This window comes from Sus scrofa, chromosome 17 (genome assembly GCF_054392235.1).
Source record: "Sus scrofa isolate SSC_HxYL_T2T_F1_AM1 chromosome 17, Sscrofa_HxYL_maternal_Yorkshire_Landrace_v2.0, whole genome shotgun sequence".
NCBI lineage: Eukaryota > Metazoa > Chordata > Mammalia > Artiodactyla > Suidae > Sus > Sus scrofa.
The window spans coordinates 59,233,074-59,249,533 of NC_139399.1; the positions used below are offsets into that span (position 1 = coordinate 59,233,074).

At 50.4% G+C, this 16,460-nt stretch overlaps 1 protein-coding gene across 4 annotated transcripts; it reads right to left on the bottom strand.

The window, feature by feature from the left end:
* Nucleotides 1-4,466: 4,466 nt before the first annotated feature.
* Nucleotides 4,467-15,433, bottom strand: SPATA2 (spermatogenesis associated 2). 4 transcript variants are annotated; one of them, XM_085004231.1, is made up of 5 exons: nt 12,876-13,814; nt 11,852-12,098; nt 11,040-11,169; nt 8,782-9,229; nt 4,467-7,831 (listed from the first exon to the last, which is right to left on the bottom strand). In XM_085004231.1, the coding sequence occupies exons 4-5, from the start codon at nt 9,115-9,117 to the stop codon at nt 6,605-6,607; spliced, it is 1,563 nt and encodes a 520-aa protein (XP_084860357.1). In that variant the 5' UTR covers nt 9,118-9,229; nt 11,040-11,169; nt 11,852-12,098; nt 12,876-13,814; the 3' UTR covers nt 4,467-6,604. The 4 variants fall into 4 exon arrangements, with proteins under 4 accessions (XP_084860357.1, XP_020933618.1, XP_020933619.1 ...); XM_021077959.2 differs by lacking the exons at nt 11,040-11,169; nt 11,852-12,098; nt 12,876-13,814 and adding an exon at nt 15,316-15,433; XM_021077960.2 differs by lacking the exons at nt 11,040-11,169; nt 11,852-12,098; nt 12,876-13,814 and adding an exon at nt 14,971-15,433.
* Nucleotides 15,434-16,460: the final 1,027 nt, after the last annotated feature.

Below are 16,460 nucleotides of genomic sequence, written 5' to 3' on the forward strand. Positions count from 1 at the left end.
GAACCTGAACCCAGCCGCACCCCGTCTGGGGCCCTGACCTTATTTATGCACTAAGCTCCAAGCCTGCCATAACTTATTTCCTCTCACCCCTTATTTATGGAGCTGAAGCCCTGACTCATACCAATAAGAAATGTTTATTTTTCTACTTTTGTACAATATGCGCAGATAAACAGTAAGGAATTAAAGGAAAAAAAAAAAAAAAAAAAAGAGCCCACTACCAATTTTCAGGAGGTTGAGAGAACAGAGGAACCCATTAAACAACAGCAGAGGCTGCAATCAACAAATCTGCAACTCTGGCAAACGCTGAAAGACAAACAATCTGATTTCTTCAACAAATACATTTCAAGGGGAAAAAAGAGAAAGAGAAAAGTGGGGCCCCTTCCTCACCTTTAGGGTAGAGGTGATTTAAAGGTCTACCCACCAATTGCAATATGAGATCTTCTTTGGGCCCTGACACAAACAAACTGTTTTAAAAATATGGATTTATAAGACAATTGGAACTGGGAACACCAAACGGATAGTTGTCACGATTAAGGAATTGTTATAAAAATCTAGATGTGATATTGCTTTCAAAATCCTTGTCTTTTAGATACATGTAATAAAATATTCACAAATGAAACATATGTCTGGAATTTGCTTCAAAGGAATTCAGGAGTGAGGGAAGTGGACGGACAGGTAGAGAAAAAATCAAGTTGGCTGGAAGCTGTTAACTGTCAAAGCCCTGGATTCAATGGACATGAGGGGTCATTATACTAGTCCTGCCTCTTCTACAAAAAAAGTTTTCTGGGAGTTCCCATTGTGGCTTAGTGGTAACGAACCTGAGTGGAATCCATGAGGACACAGGTTTGATCCCTGGCCTCGCTCAGTGAGTTAAGGATCCAGCATTGCCACGAGCTGTGGCGTAGCTCGCAGACACGGGTCAGATCCCACATTCTGTGGCTGTGGTGTAGGCCAGCAGCTACAGCTCGGATTGGACCCCTAGCCTGGGAACCTCCATATGCTTCAAGTATGGCCCTAGAAAGACAAAAAAAAAAAAAAGAAAAGATAGTTTATTTCTCTCATATAAGAATCTGAAGCGGGGGGGGGCGGGGGTGGAGGTGGACAGGCCAGGTACCCGCCTAAGCATGAGGAAGCTTCCTAAGCATCAGAGACCCAAGCCCTTCCAGCTACTGCCTCTGCCTCAGAATCTCACGTGGCTGCTCCATTTCAGCCAGCACAGGGTGGGAAGGGTGGGAAGGACAAGTGCCTTTCTTTGAAGGACATGTCTTAGCAGCCACCCAGAGCACTTTTCCATCCCGGGGACCAGACACAGCCATATGCCCATGCCCGGCTGCAAGAAAGGCTGGGAAGAGAGTTGTTAATCTGGACGGCCGTATGTCTAAAAGCCAGGGCTTCTGTTATCAAGGGAGAAGGGGACAGTGAAGACTGGGGTGCAGCTGGTAGTGTCTGCCACAGCTCTCATCCCTCTGAGCCTGGTAATCATGCACGTGGGGTACCACAGATTGGTGCTCAGAGTTGGCAGCAAGGCCAATGTTGTACAGCTGGTGGGCCTGACGATATTTAAATATGCTTGTCATTGACATATAAAACTCAGCAATCTGCTCCGAGTCTCTGCTCCACTTTAGATTCAGGAGTGAGTGTCTGGCTTCCTTGGCTCCCCCAGGTTGGCTGTTCATCTCTAGGAAGCTGCTGTTCTGGGCAGCCAGGATGGCAGTGCCATTTCCCTTACTGTCACGAAAACCAAGCCCAGTACCTGGGCCTTGGTGTGGCCCAAGGCCTGGATATTGGTTGAGCCAGTGCACAAGATGGAGAAAACTGTTCAGTCTCTTCCATGACAGCTGACTGGACTTTCAGGGGCCAACCCAGCAGAGCGGTTGGTGTGGTGGGCAGAGACACAGTGTCCCAAACCACAGCTGCTCTTAACACTCCTCGTAAGATTTCTGCTATATTTTTCCTTTTTTTTTTTTTTTCCTTTGGCCATACCTATAGCATGCAAATTTCCCAGGACAGGGACCAAAGCTGAGCCACAACAACTCAGCAGCAAAAAAGCCAACCCAATTGAAAAATGGGCAGAAGACCTGAATACACGTTTCTATAAAGAAGATATACAGATGACCAACAAGCACATGAAAACAAGCTCAACATCACTGATTATTAGAGAAATGCAAATCAAAACTACTATGAGGTACCACCTCACACCAGTCAGAATGGCCATCATTAATAAGTCCACAAATAACAAATGCTAGAGGGGGTGTGGAGAAAAGGGAACCCTCCTACATTGCTGGTGGGAAAGTAAACTGACACAATCACTATGGAAAACAGTATGGAGGTTCCTCAGAAAACTAAATATAGAACTACCATATGACCTGAAAATCCCACTCTTGGGCATCTATCCGGACAAAACTTCCCTTGAAATAGACACATGCACCCGTATGTTCACTGCAGCACTATTCACAACAGCCAAGACATGGAAACAACCCAAATGTCCATCGACAGATGAATGGATTAAGATGTGATACAGATACACAATGGAATACTACTCAGCCGTAAAAGAAGAAAATAATGCCACTTGCAGCAACATGGATGGAACTAGAGACTCTCATACTAAGTGAAATAAGTTAGAAAGACAAATACCATACGATATCACTTATATCTGAAATCTAATATATGGCACAAAAGAAACTTTCCACAGAAAAGAAAATCATGGACTTGGAGAATAGACTTGTGGTTGCTGAGAGGGAGGGGGAGGGAGTGGGATGGACTGGGTATTTGGGGTTAAGAGATGCAAACTATTGCCTTTGGAATGGATTAGCAATGAGATCCTGCTATGTCTAGTCACTTATGATGGAGCCTGATAATGTGAGAAAATAGAATGTATACACGTATGTGTAACTGAGTCACCATGCTGTACAGTAGAAAATTAACAGAACAATGTAAACCAGCTATAAGGGAAAAAATAAAAATCATTAAAAAAAAAAAAAAAAAAAAGAAAGCTAAGCCACAGCAATAACAATGCCGAATCCTTATCCGCTGAGCCACCAGAGACTCCCCATATATTTTGCTTTTAAATCTACCCTCATTATTTATTTATTTATTTATTTTTGAAGTATGGTGGGTTTTCATTCTCTTCTTTTCTTTTTTTGCTTTGTAGGGCCACACCCAGGCTAAGGGTCGAATCAGAGCTACAGCAGCTGGCCCTCACCACAGCCACAGTAATGGAGGATCTGAGCTGTGTCTGCGACCTACACCACAGCTCATCATGGCAATGACAAATCCTTAACCCACTGAGCCAGGGATTGAACCCACAACCTCATGGTTCCTAGACAGATTTGTTTCTGCTGTGCCATGACGGAAGCTTCTGGATTTTCAATATTATAATTAGTTTCAGGAAACTTTATTTTTAAAAAACACCTTGGGATTTCCCACTGTGGCTCAGCAGTAATGAACCCAACTAGTATCCATGAGGATGCAGGTTCAATCCCTGACTTCACTCAGTGTTAAGGATCAGAGTTAAGGGTTAAGCCTCAGGGTTAAGGATCTGGCATTGCTGTGAGCTGTGGTGTAGGTCGCAGACACGGCTGGGATCTGGAGTTGCTGTGGCTGTGGTGTAGGCCTGGCAGCTACAGCTCCAATTCTATCCCTAGCCTGGGAAATTCCATAGGCTGCAGGTGCATTCCTAAAAAGAAAAATAAATGAAATGAAATAAAACGCCTTAAGTTGATGTTTAAAATCATCTCCTATCACTGCTGTAGGTGGAACCGTAGTACGGCCTTCCCTGAATAGAAGGCAGCTGAACACCTAAGACCCTGCCAAAGGCTCTAAGCCTGATGCCCACGTCCTCTTTGTTAGAGACGAGCTAGCATTACACTGACCAGGATCCTCCTTGAGGTATTTAAATTGAAAAAAATCAAAAATTAAAAATGGGGGAGTTCCCTTGTGGTGCATCAGGTTAAGGACTTGGTGTGACTGCAGCAGCTTGGGTCACTCTAAGTGCTTAGGTCGCTCCTATGGCATGGGTCTATTCCTGGCCCAAGAACTTCCATGTGCCGTGGGCACGACCAAAAAATAATTTTGTTAAATGTGATTAACTTTTTTCACAATGTCCTTCAGTGTTATTTAACGTCTGTCACCACTAACAACCATTTCTTCTGGAGGCTGCAGTCCCACTCCTGGGAAATGTGGCTGAACTCTGTACACCTTGGTTTCCCCAACTGTAAGACAGCATCATAACAGGATTTATGTTACCTTATAGATATGAGATCATGAATATGAAGTCTCAGCATACAAAATGCCTGAGCACTCAAAGCTGGCAATTGTTGTTTGTCAGTTTCATGGAGGAAACCACGTGAGTCCTGTCACCAAGGAACTAAAAACAGCTTAAGCAAAAACCAAACACAAGAGAAACCCAAGTAACCCAAATTTCAAAGCAGCAGGGAGAGGAGGACAGAAAAACCCCAAACTCTTCATTTAACAATGGAAGACACTTTATTATTATTTTTTTAAATTATCTCTCAACATTTCAACTCTTGGTAGAAATCAAAAGCAAAACATCTGCATTTTTAAATTAGCATATATTTAACTATCTCAATCACAGCAACCTCACACAATAAGATACACACCAAGGAGGAGCATAGTCATAGCATTTCCTATTCCAGTCCATGAATACAGTATTTCCGTGATGATACACACACTGGACTTTCTCTTCTAGGACAAGTTAGTTATTTCTGCTTTTGTCTGCCGTGTTGAAGTTACGTGGCATCACGGTTGGTTAAAAGAGTGTAGTGCTAGAGCGGTCTGAAAATGGAAAACCAGGACTGGGACAGGCATTGACACTTCTGAAATGGGAAAAGGAAGAACATCAAAGATGAATGCCCCAGAATGGGCAGGTCTTAGTATTAAAGTTGGTTGAAATTCAGCTTTATATACACAGTGAATTATCTACATGTAATCTACTAGATATATAAAAAAAGAGCCATAGAAGATTTTGAAAACCTTAAAATCACTCGACTGAGTTGGAAGAACATCAGCAAATTCACAGTGGCCTCAGGATTCAGCCAGATTTAAATCTGCTCAAGAGCTGAATACCTCATTCTACCAGAAAACCCACTGCATGTAAATTCCTATAACATTCTGTCCATCACAAACACTTATGGCTAAAATATATTGTTAGTTCACAAGGAAGCAGTTTCATCTTCAAATTCTCGCCCCACTCCTGCTCTGCACCCCAAAAGGAAAATCCGGGGTAATTCACAAGAGGAGTTTAAGGGGGGCTCTGGGTCTAGAAGCGCTGAGGCTCGGCTAAGCATCTCAGGAGACATCTGTCTGATGGGCACTCGCCGACTCCTGCTTACTTTAGTGCAAAAAGGTTGCAAATGTTGCAGAGGAGTCCTGGAAACAGGTGAAGAGAAGAGGACTGAAATGGAGGGGTAGTGGGAATCCCAAATGACTTTCCTTCAGAAACGAGACTCAAGAAGTTTGGAGTGCAAGGTTCACGCTCAGCCAGTGGCAAAGACCAGGCTGGAGATCCACAGGGTGAGGTTCCTGAATCGTCACTAGGTTGTCACAGTCTGCAGGTGCACAGACCTCTCGGCCCGGACTAACCCCCTAAGTGCGCACTGGAGGTAGGTGTTAGAGATTTATTGTAGGGAAGACAGAGGCTCTCCACCAACTCAGGGGACGAGGGGACATCATCTCTGTTCCTCCTCTGCCCCCACACTCTCCCTCAGGCTGTGGTGAGTGGAGGACACAGCGTGGAAGGGCATGAGCCCCTCCCTTGGAAGACTAAAGAACCCAGGGCATCTTTATAAATAGCTACATCATTAATATTTTAACCACTTTGAAACACATGGCAAGTTGAATATTTATTTAAAAATAAATCTCAAAAATATCTATTTACAGTACAGTAAGAAGGGCATGTGCAAACAACAGAAAAGGGGCAAAGTAGTCCTGCTGTGGAGGGCCACACCTCAGAGCGCTGGAGGAAAGTTCCCAGACCCCACAACTGAGCTGAGCTGTGGAGGCAACTGGATGCCATTCAGCAAATCCTGGACTCAGGTCACCTTTGACACCTAGAGAGGCAGGGAAATCCAGCAAGGGGTGCAGGTGGGGATCCTCGTGTTTGGGAAGGGGTGGTGGAGGGATGAGCCAGTGGACGAGGCCCAGTGTGGCAGGAGGGCTCATTTCACAAGCCAACAGGCCTCTAGCTCGCCACTCCAGGTGGGCATTTGGAGGGGACCTGGAGGGCCCTTCCCAGTCCAAGTTGGCTTTGCCATAGGCGTGGCAAGAGTCCCAGAGATAGAAATCCTCTTTAAAAAACAAACAACAACAACAATAACAACAAAACAGAATAGGGAGTGGAGAGACTAGCAAAAATGAATCTGAACGGAAGTGCCACCCTCTCCCTTGCCAGGCGACAAAGCAGCTATCAGTTGAAATATCTGAGTCACTAAGGGATCTCCCACATGGTGCGGCTGGTCCCAGGACCCCCGACAACCAGATGGTCAGGTGTAGATCTCTGCTTCCCAGATCCATGCATCGGCATTTCTTTCCTATGAAACCGAAGTCAGTGGTGTAGCCCTTGTGACAGGGAGATGCAAGGTCAAGTCTATCTGTACACGAGATGGGAGAACTGGGTGGACTTGTAGTTCAGCTGGTTGTTGGGCATGAACTTGTGCAGCTCACTCTTTTTGCAGCAGGGGTCGTAATGGTAGGCGCTGAGGCAGGTGTCGCAGGAGACTTTTGAACACTGGGTGCAGGTGTTGGTGGCCCCGGGGCGGTTACAGAAGCCACAGCGGGAGGTGGCCGAGGCGGAGGGCTTCGATTTCGAGTGGAGGTGCGGGGGCCGGTCAAGGCCCTGAGTCTGGCCTGCGTACTTCTCCCGCAGAGACGACCCGTGGGCCAGGCTGTCGTGGGCAGAGGCCTTGCTGGGGAAGGCGCTGGGCTTGGAGGCCGGGGAGCAGGCAAGCAGGCTGTCACAGCGCTGGCAGAGGGAGGAGCTGCAGGACAGACCGCAGTTTTGGCACTTGGAGAGGGAGGACTCTTTGGCAGGGGGCGAGCGCTTGTGGTAGACGGGGTGGGCGTCGTTCCTGACCACCCAGACATCCGGCCGCAGGGCGTCCTGCCTCCGGTAAGCGGCCCTCGGCTCCGAGTCTGTGTAGAGATCCACATCATCCTGAGCGGATAAGTACGAGCCGCGCAGCGAGCCGAGGCCATTGTTGGGGGAGGGGGCCGCCAGGTCGTCGGGGCTGCCGTGGGGGGAGGTGGACATGGTCAGGAGCGAGGGCGACGGCCGCATGATCTCGTCCTTGAGGTCGTCCCCCACGTCTGCGGCCGCGGGCTCCTTCCGCAGGCTCAGCGAGGCCTTCAGGGGCGGCTTGCGGCTCTCCCAGTAGCTGTCGTAGGCGTCGACCGACCTGGAGGGCTTGGTGACGCGGGGCTTGTAGTAGTCCTTGGCTGCCCGCTCGCTGGCCGACTTCTGGAGCACCACGCGGGCCATGGAGGCAGTCAGGTGCTCCCGGCCTTCCGCCCGCCGCCGCAGGGCGTCCGAGCAGCCACGCACGTCCTCCGTGCTGCTCTTGCGCTCGCTCACCACGTCCAGCTCAGAGTAGCCCTTGTCCTTGACTTGGGAGTGGATTTCCAGCATCTGCTCACACTCCACCTTGGCCAGAAAGAGTTCAAAGGTGACCATCTTGACCTGGAGGGTCTCCACCAGCTCTTTGAGCTTGTACGCCGTCCCTAACTCGGGCACATAGCCCATGTAGTTCAGGATGGCTCGGATGTCCTCTTCCAGTAACGTGGACTTGACATAATAAACAAAGGGGCCCGTGTAGGTCTAGGGGAAGGAAGAGGGTAGAAAGAGAGGCGAGTTTTTCTCTCGGAGGCACACAATGGAGACTGCGGCAGAGCGCAGCCCAGCACGTCCGAAGCGGAGCGGGCAGGGAGGGGAAGCGGGCATCTCTCCACGGCGGCGGCAGCGGCGGCGTCTCACTCCGGCAGCCAGAGGCTAATGCTCAGCGACAGCGCGGCCACGGGGAGTGAGGGAAAGGACGCACTGCTCCTTCCTCCCGCACAGGGAACAAAGCCACTAGCTTTCTACAGGGGGCGTGGCGGCTCTGCTCCACGAGGGGGAGCAGGACAAACATGGGTGAAGGAAGGGGACCGGATCGGGGGCAGAGCTCCCATGAGCAATGAGGATGTGCCTCTCTGGCACTTCTACAAAGATGTAGAAGACTTAAGAGACCGACTGGGTGGAACCTCTCCTGAGCCATCACTGCCTTTGCAATAATTCAGAATTCTCTCTCTCGAATTCATCCTCCTGCCTCCTGTTTTCCCCAGCTTGCAGACCTGCAGCAGCCTGCTAATGGTCTCCCCGCCCGACTCTTGCCCTGCTACAGTCTACCTCCCACATGACAGCCAGAAGGATTCTTTTCCAACATAAACCTGGTCCCCGCACTGCCTGCTTCCCAGGCCCCCTTAGACTAGAGCCCAGCCCTCTGCCCTGGGCTTCCAGGCCCTGGCTGGCCAGGTGCTGCCCACCTTTCCAACCTCAAAGTTTCCCATGTTAGCTGCCAGGGGTGGGGACCCAGTTAAGAGATGACACTAGACTGAGAGGCCAGGTGGGGAGCTGTGGGGTCACTGCAGTTGCTACCTCAAAGGCAGTGGGGAACACAGGAGGGCCTGCTGGCAAAGGAGGGGTGGGATCGGCTTGGCACAAACCGTCTCAAGAAGGACTAGAAGGGGCGAGAAGGGAGACTGGTGTGGAGCGCCTGTCCTAGACCTTACCTTGATGCTTCTGAACTCCTTCTTCCACGGGTAGAGGAAGAGGTTGATGCCCACCGTCTCAAGCACGCTGAAGGCGCAGTGCAGAGCCCGCAGGCTGGAGGAGCTCAGCGAGCGCAAGGAGCTCTCCACCACCTCATAGAACTGGATCAGCCGGAATCGATAAAAGGGATCCACCTTGTGCAGGCTGAGCAGGGTCGAGGCTGCCACCCGCAGGTATTCATCACTGCCAGGCCGCTGCTTGCTGGGGGTGGTGTCCACTTTGCCCTCATGGAACTGCACGTACTTCCGAAATAAGTCATCCTTATATTTTGTATCCATTGAACTGGGCTTCCCCATCCGATCAGATCCAGGGACCGGGGCTACCTTATCTCCTCCATGGCTTCTGGGTTACAGGCAGGGACATCACTAAAAGCACTGGCATGTCACCTGCCTGGACCAGCAGAGTGCTCTGGAAGGAGAACAAGAAGCACGTCATTCCTCCAAGTGGTCCATGTACCAGCTTGTGGCTGCCGAAGCCAGACAAAAACAGAGCTGGCCTGAGCTATACTGGGCACCACCAGCCCCAGACCCCTTTCTGCTCGCTGACACATGTACTGAACACCTACTGTTTGCAAGGCAGTAGTGGAAACAAGGCAGACAATGTCCTTAACTTTGCAGAGCTCACAAATGAAAAATATGATTGGGGCAGCACCTAACCTGGTTTTGTGGGGATGCAGGGGTATTAAAAAGTTCCCAAGAAAGTGGCAGTTAGACCCAAAGGATGAGGCGCTGGCAGGGAGGAAGACCCTGAGCTAACACCATCAGCGCTTCCTGTGTGCCAAGTACTCATATGTACTAACTCGCTCCATCTTCTTAACAAACTAGGACAACTACTGTTATACGCATTTGACAGATGTGAAAACTGAGACGTGGAGACACTAAGAAACTTGCCCAAAAGTTACAGGACTATAAGAAGCAGAGCTGAGATCAGAGCCCAGGCAGACTGGCTCCAAAGTCCATGCACTTAACCACTACACCTTGCTTTCCTGAGGCCAGAAGGAGCCTGGCATGGGAACAGAAAGAAGGATGGAGTGGCTGAAGCAGAGAGAGACGGGGATTGACAAGAGATGAAGTTGCCAGCAGAAGCAGGATCCCGATCCCCAGGTCTCAAAGAACTGTACATTTCATTCAAAGAGCCACATGAAGTCCCTAAAAAGTTCAAGAGGGACACAATCATATCTGCAATTTTAAAGAGACCGACCACTCTGAATGCTGACCCCTGAAAGTGTTTTTATACTTTTTTTTTTTTTTTTTACTGGCAGCACCCATGGCATATGCAAGTTCCTTTAACCCATTGTGCTGGGCAGGGAATCGAACTCACGGCTCTGTGGCAACCTGAGCCACTGCAGTTAGATTCTTTTTTTTTTTTTTTTTTTTTTTTTTTTTTTTTTGGTCTTTTTGCCATTTCTAGGGCCGCTCCAGCAGCATTATGGAGGTTCCCAGGCTAGGGGTTGAATTGGAGCTATAGCCGCCGGCCTACGCCAGAGCCACAGCAACGCGGGATCTGAGCCGCGTCTGCAACCTTCAACACAGCTCGCGGCAACGCCGGATCCTTAACCCACTGAGTGAGGCCAAGGATCGAACCCACAACCTCATGGTTCCTAGTCGGATTCGTTAACCGCTGCGCCACGACGGGAACTCCATGTAATCAGATTCTTAACCCACTGTGCCACAGCGTGAGCTCCTGCCTTTGACATCAGCATTTGTTGTTGTTTACAGTCCCCTGTTGGGAAAGGGTAGAACATTCTGAGCTGGGACACACAGGAATTATATGTGCTTGCTGTCTCCTTGGCCATTTGTTACTGCCACAATGCTGGGAGCGAATTTGGATTCATCGAGGGATGTTAGGGCCAGGGGAGGCGACATGGCACAGGGGTTATAGACAGACTGCAAAGCTAGACTGTCTGGGTGTGAACCCTTGATCTGCTTCTCGAGGTTACTTGGGCAAATTACTCAACCTGGGCCTCAGTTTTCTCATCTGAAAAAGGGGGTTAATAACAGAACTTACAGCCCATTAGACTTGGTGGAAGGATCACATGCAATCAATATAGAAAGCGCTTTAGAAAGCCAGCTCAAAGTAAGCCCTCGATACACACGAGCAGACATTCCTGGTGCCTGATGGTGCTACACCTGCCAAGATGGCAGGCATCCTCAAGGAAGTAAGATCAGAATGAGGCAAATATCTCTGATTGTGGGCAGATATGCATCTTCACACTCACCTGTGCTGACCACAGCTCCATGGGTGCAGGGACTGTGACCCAATGACTCAGGAAGGTGACCTAAGCACAGTGCGGGGGCAGGGTATCTGCTGCATAAATACCTGCTATGAGTGAGGAGGGGGCCTGCTGGCTGTGGGGGATGGTGAGAGGCCAAGAAAGAAGCTGCTGTGGGATGGGACAGACCTGTGGACTCTCTTAGCTACATGTGAATTCCCTCAGGAAGTCCTAAAGGTCAACAAGTCTGGCAACTCTCGGGAGGGCAGTCAAATCACCCACGTCTCAAGGAACCACTCCTCTGCTTCTCTAGTTTTGGAGAGACGCTTAGGGGCCTTAATCATGGGGCGAGCGGTAAGAATTCGGGACAAAGAGAGGCTACCTCCTCCCACCCGCTGCCCTGCCGAGGAAGCCTCAGCCTTCTGCAGCAAATGGAAGGAACAGGCCCGAGGAGCACACAAATCCACTTGGGACCAAATTCTACCTCCTGACCAAGGCCAAAGGCTCTCGGTGCTCCTCAGAGCAGTCTTTCCCTTCCCTCCAAGGCCCGCCCACATGAACCCTTCTGTCTGCTCCTTAAGCACCTCAAGCTTATTTCTATCCGAAATCTTTGCACACGTTCCTTCTGTGTGCTCTTCGAGTCCTCCTGTCGCTCGCTCGCTCTCATCACACAGGCCACAGCTCACACATCATCCCTCTCTCTGAGGCCCTCCTTGACCTCGAAATTTCCTGACCCCAGGAAATCCCACCTGCCGTGGCCTGTTATCCCGTTACGCTGGGGTGAACACCATTTGAAAATATCAACTGTACTCATTTACCAGCTTCTTCCGTGTGTCTCTGCGCAACACACAGTAAACTCCACAAAGGCAAGGTCTGTGTCTGTTCTGTTCACCAGGATGCCGAACACAGTGCCTGGCACATAGTAGGTGTTTGAGAAAACATGTGAAAAGAAATGATTCAGAGCATGTACGTCTCCATGATGCTCCAGTTTGTCACTCAGCTCTCTGCAGAATTCTGGGAGACCAGCAGGAGCGAGAAGAAACCGAGGCTCCCTGACGTGATCTGCTATATATATATAGATGGCTCAAGTTTAGAAAAAGATGGACCCCAAATTCCAAACCTGACCTTATGACTTGAAAAAACCTGTGTTCCTCCTACCATCCCATGATTCCTGAGCTCAACAAGTATGTAGCGCCTACCATGTGCCAGGCCCTAGCCTGGCCAGGGGGGTGGGGGGTGGGGGGGTGGGGGACAGCAGAGCCCAGCAATTGAGAAGGTTTCCAGCCCAAAGAGCTTACTGCCCAATATCCAAGTACATATATTCTCTTAAAAAATAAAACTGTACTGCAAACTGAGAGAAAACATCATTGTCCTTTCTAACAAAAAACCACATACATTTACCATTTTGTATTTATCCAAAAGAAATCTGGCCCTGGCGACTGTTTTTAGTACCTCAGGGAACAGTTTTAGCAGAGGAAATCAGGCCTCTTAAACACTGCTGTGATTTTTCTCCAAGGAAGTCAGCCTCGAGCCAATGGAGACTGATTTTTTTTTTTTTTTTTTTTTTTTTTTTAAACAAAGTCAGCCACTCTCAAGCTCAGGGTCTGCTGCTCTGTAATCACAGTCCATTTGTGGCTGGCAAGCAATAAATAAGGAAAAGCAATCCAAATAGCCCATTTGGGAGTCAAAGTCCCAAAGTCAAGGACAGGAAACCCATCTAAGAAGAATCTTGAACCAACCTAGGCAGGTGAGGAAACAAGTGGAAAAAAAATGAATGCTAAAAGATAGCTAAAGAAAGGAGAAAAAGGAAACTTGCAATTTTTTTTCTTTTTATGGACATACCTGCAGCATATGGAAGTTCCCTGGCCAGGGAGTGATTTGAGCTGCAGCTGCAGCAACACCAGATCCTTTAACCCACTTAGCTAGGAAAGGGATTGAACCTGCACCTCCCCAGTGACCTAAGCCAATGCAGTCAGAATCTTAACCCACTGTCCCACAGTGGGAACTCTGGAAACTTACAGTTGTTGAGGTCATTCTATGCGCTAAACACTGGGCTTTCCATTTTAACTGCATCATCCAACTTAATCCTTAAAACAATTCTTGAGGAAACAAACAAAAGCTCAGCCATTAAATAACCTGCCCAACAGAGCTTGAAAGGGTCAGAGCTGGAACTTGAACTTGGGTTGGCCGGCCCTGTGGCCTATGATTTTTCTCGTTTATCTCACTCATTTACTACCATTAGTACCATTCACCAAGGGATTAGTACATAACAGCCCTCTGCTAAGTGTACCATGAAATCCACACGACGACCCCGAGGTTAAAGAAAGAAAAACCCAGGCTCAGAGAGGCCAAGTCCCTTGCCCTAAGTCCCTTGCCCTAAGGCTAGGAAGACGTGGATCTGAGATCTAAACCTAGGTCTGATGCCAAAACCCTGACTCAAGCTCTGAGCTGCTCTGCTTTTAGGCAAAGCTGCCCTGCTGCTGGACAGCTCTTCTTGAAAGGGCTCGACTAAGTCAGAAGGCCCTTTGGCAGGGCAAGCAGAGTTGAGTTCTAAAAATTCCTGTAGCAGCAAAATTGACCTCTTCTCACATAGAATGCGGCTGGAAGAGCCACAGATCTCTTTATGATGTAAGCTCAAGGGCCAAGAGGAGAGGCTGGCCAGAGACCGGCCAGTGGTAAAGCAGCTGACATCATCTCTCCTGAATTCATTTTCTGAGAATACAGGCTGCATTGTAGCTGGTCATAGCTGGTGTCTCTTCTGAGCAATTTATTCCTAGCACTCTGCAAGAACAACAAAAAACACGCTCTCTGCAAAAACAGCGTGGTTACAGGAGACCAAGACAGCACACTGACAGAAGCCGTTAATTTCTCCAAGCAACCCAAGGATTGGAACGCCAAGATGTGCCAGTCTGGCGGAAAAAAAAAAAAAAAAAAAAAAAATGGCACGGTGAACATCCCTAACAGAATCAGGCGGGTGCCCAGAGCCAAGAGGCCTGGTCAGCACTTACTGCGCCCACAATCCCGGCCCCCTTTGAAAAGCAAATCAATGATGAGAGAAATATCGCAGTCAGGGAGTCAGCAGCTGTTTAAATTATTATTTTTTGTAAACACCTCAAAGGAAAGCTGTATGTTTAAAACCCCACTGAACGGAATGGAAATGATTTTGGATAGCAAAGCATGAGCTTGGCTTTACCTCAGCTGGCCCATTCAAGCAGAAACATTCCCCAAGCAGCATCTGAAGGCGCCCCCTCCCTGCACAGGCAGAAGCTATTTTGGGCCCAGCACGGCCCCAGTGCACAGGTTTACCAGCTAGCCCAGGGATCTAGCTAGCTTCAGGCAGCTCAGAGTTCCCTTGGCCTCTGAACAGCAACAAGGGGAGCTCAGTTCAACCCCCTCCACCTCCGCAGCCACTCCTCTGCACTCATTCCAAGCCAGAGGCCCCTGAGACACATCCCAACCAGTCTTCCACTCGTTGTGAAACGCCAGAGGGTCCCCACACCCCAACTCGATTCCAGGCAAATTCAGAGAGGGCTTCCAAACCTCTGAAAATAACCTCAGTGAAGCTGAAACCGGGCTCCCTCAGTGGCAGCTGCCACCCTCAAAGGGGCTCTAAAGGAACCAGGGTCCCCTCCCTGCAGAGGTCAGAAGCTGGCGGCTGCTATTCCCAGCCTGATAATTCCCACAGCCTCTTAGGGCCACATCGTTGTGAAAAACATCCTAGTCCCTAACTCAGGCCCTCCGCACGGGTCTGTGAATGAATAACAGCAACTGTCATTTACTGGACGCCTGCTGTATGCCAGACTGCTTCACGTGCATCATCTCGCCTCGTCGCCACCACAGCCCTATAAGGCAGCTTCACTCCCCGTTTAACTAATTTTAGGCAGCTGAGACTCAGAAGATAAAGTGACTTGTCCAAGGTCACAGAGTGAGTACAAACCCCAGAGCCTGCCTCCAGAGCCTGGGCTGAGGACCACTGCGCGGTAACTGCCTCACGGTGGAATCGGGGTGTCCTGCTGCTGTTAGTCGCCGAAGAAGGGGTGTTTCTCCTGACTGCCCGGAGCCACCCATGGCCGGTCGCAGGAGTCTGAGAGCCAGCCCGTGCCGGAGAGACTGAGGATCCTGAAGACTACTAGCTGAAGGGCCCAAAAGGCGGGCCGGCCCGTCGGCCCCGACGGCCGCGAAGGGACGAGGCTCCCGGGCCGGCCGAGCCCCGCCGAACAGGCGCCCCCTCCGCCCGGGAAAGCCCCAGAGGCCGTTTCCGCCCCGGCCGCCCCGCACTCACCCCGGCACTGCAGCCGAGGACGCCCCGGACGAGGGGAGCAAGAAGGAGCCGCGGCCGCCGCCGGAGCCAGGCCCGGCTGGGCTCTCGCCGCTCCGGCCGGCTGCAGGGGACCGAGACCAGTACCCCGGGGCCGCGGCGACCCGGAAACACTCAGCTAGGAAGTGACGTCTGTCGGAGGCGGGTCCAAATGGAGGCTGTGCTGCGGCTGCGCGCTGGGCCGGGCAGAAGCCGATACCCGCCCGCGGCGGAGGAAGAAGTGGAAGGCCGAAGAGTGAGTAGAGAAGCCGCGGAATCCTGCTTTAGGGTCTGAAGGACCGCTACCGCGTCTCGGGCTCGGACCCGGAAATAAACGGACAGGAAGTGACGTAACCATCGGCCCGGGAAGGTGGCCGGCCAGGTTGTCATGGGAACCGGCCTGGAGCCGGGATAGGATTGCTCAGCTGCAAGCGCAGACTGCCTCCACCTCTCGGACTTTCCCCTTGCAGAGACGATCTGCGAACTGAACTCCCAGCTGCGCCTGGGCAGGAGCTGACGGTTGGATCCCTCACCCCCATTGTACAGGTGGACATGCCGTAGGCTTCGAAAAAGTGAGGAGTTCCCTGGTGGTGCAGCGAGTTAAGGATCTCGGGTTGCCACTGCTGTGGCTCGGGTCGCAGCTGTGGCGTGGGTTCGATCCCTCGCCCCGGAACTTCTGCACGACCCCCCCCCCCAAAAAAGTAAGTCTGATGCCCAGTATCATGCGAGACTGAACTCATCCTTGAGAGGACTGTTGATGCAGGGTGTGTTTAAGAGTGAGGGGGGAGTTCCCCCTTGCGGCCCAGAGGGTTAAAAACCGGACTAGTATCCATGAGGATGTTGGTTCCATGCTTGACCTCACTCAGTGGGTTAAGGATCTGGCCTGGGCTTAGGTGGGAACTGCAATGATTGGGATCTGATCCCTGGCCAGGAGCTCCAGTAGGGCGGCCAAACAAGGGAAAAAAAGAAAAAAGAAAAAAAATGGAGGTCCCGTTGTGGCACAGCAGAAAGGAATCCAACAAGTATCCATGAGGATGCGTGTTTGATTCCTGACCTTGCTCAGTGGGTTAAGGCTCCAGCATTGCGGTGAGCTGTGGTGTAGGTTGCAGATGCAGCTCAGAGATGCAGCT

Bases quoted from the DNA above. Each gene is read 5' to 3' on its own strand.
- SPATA2 (XM_021077959.2), bottom strand. From the start codon at position 9,117: ATGGGGAAGCCCAGTTCAATGGATACAAAATATAAGGATGACTTATTT. The intron at 7,832-8,781 runs GTAAGGTCTAGG...TCCTTCCCCTAG, and splicing joins AGGAGTTCAGAAGCATCAAG to ACCTACACGGGCCCCTTTGT.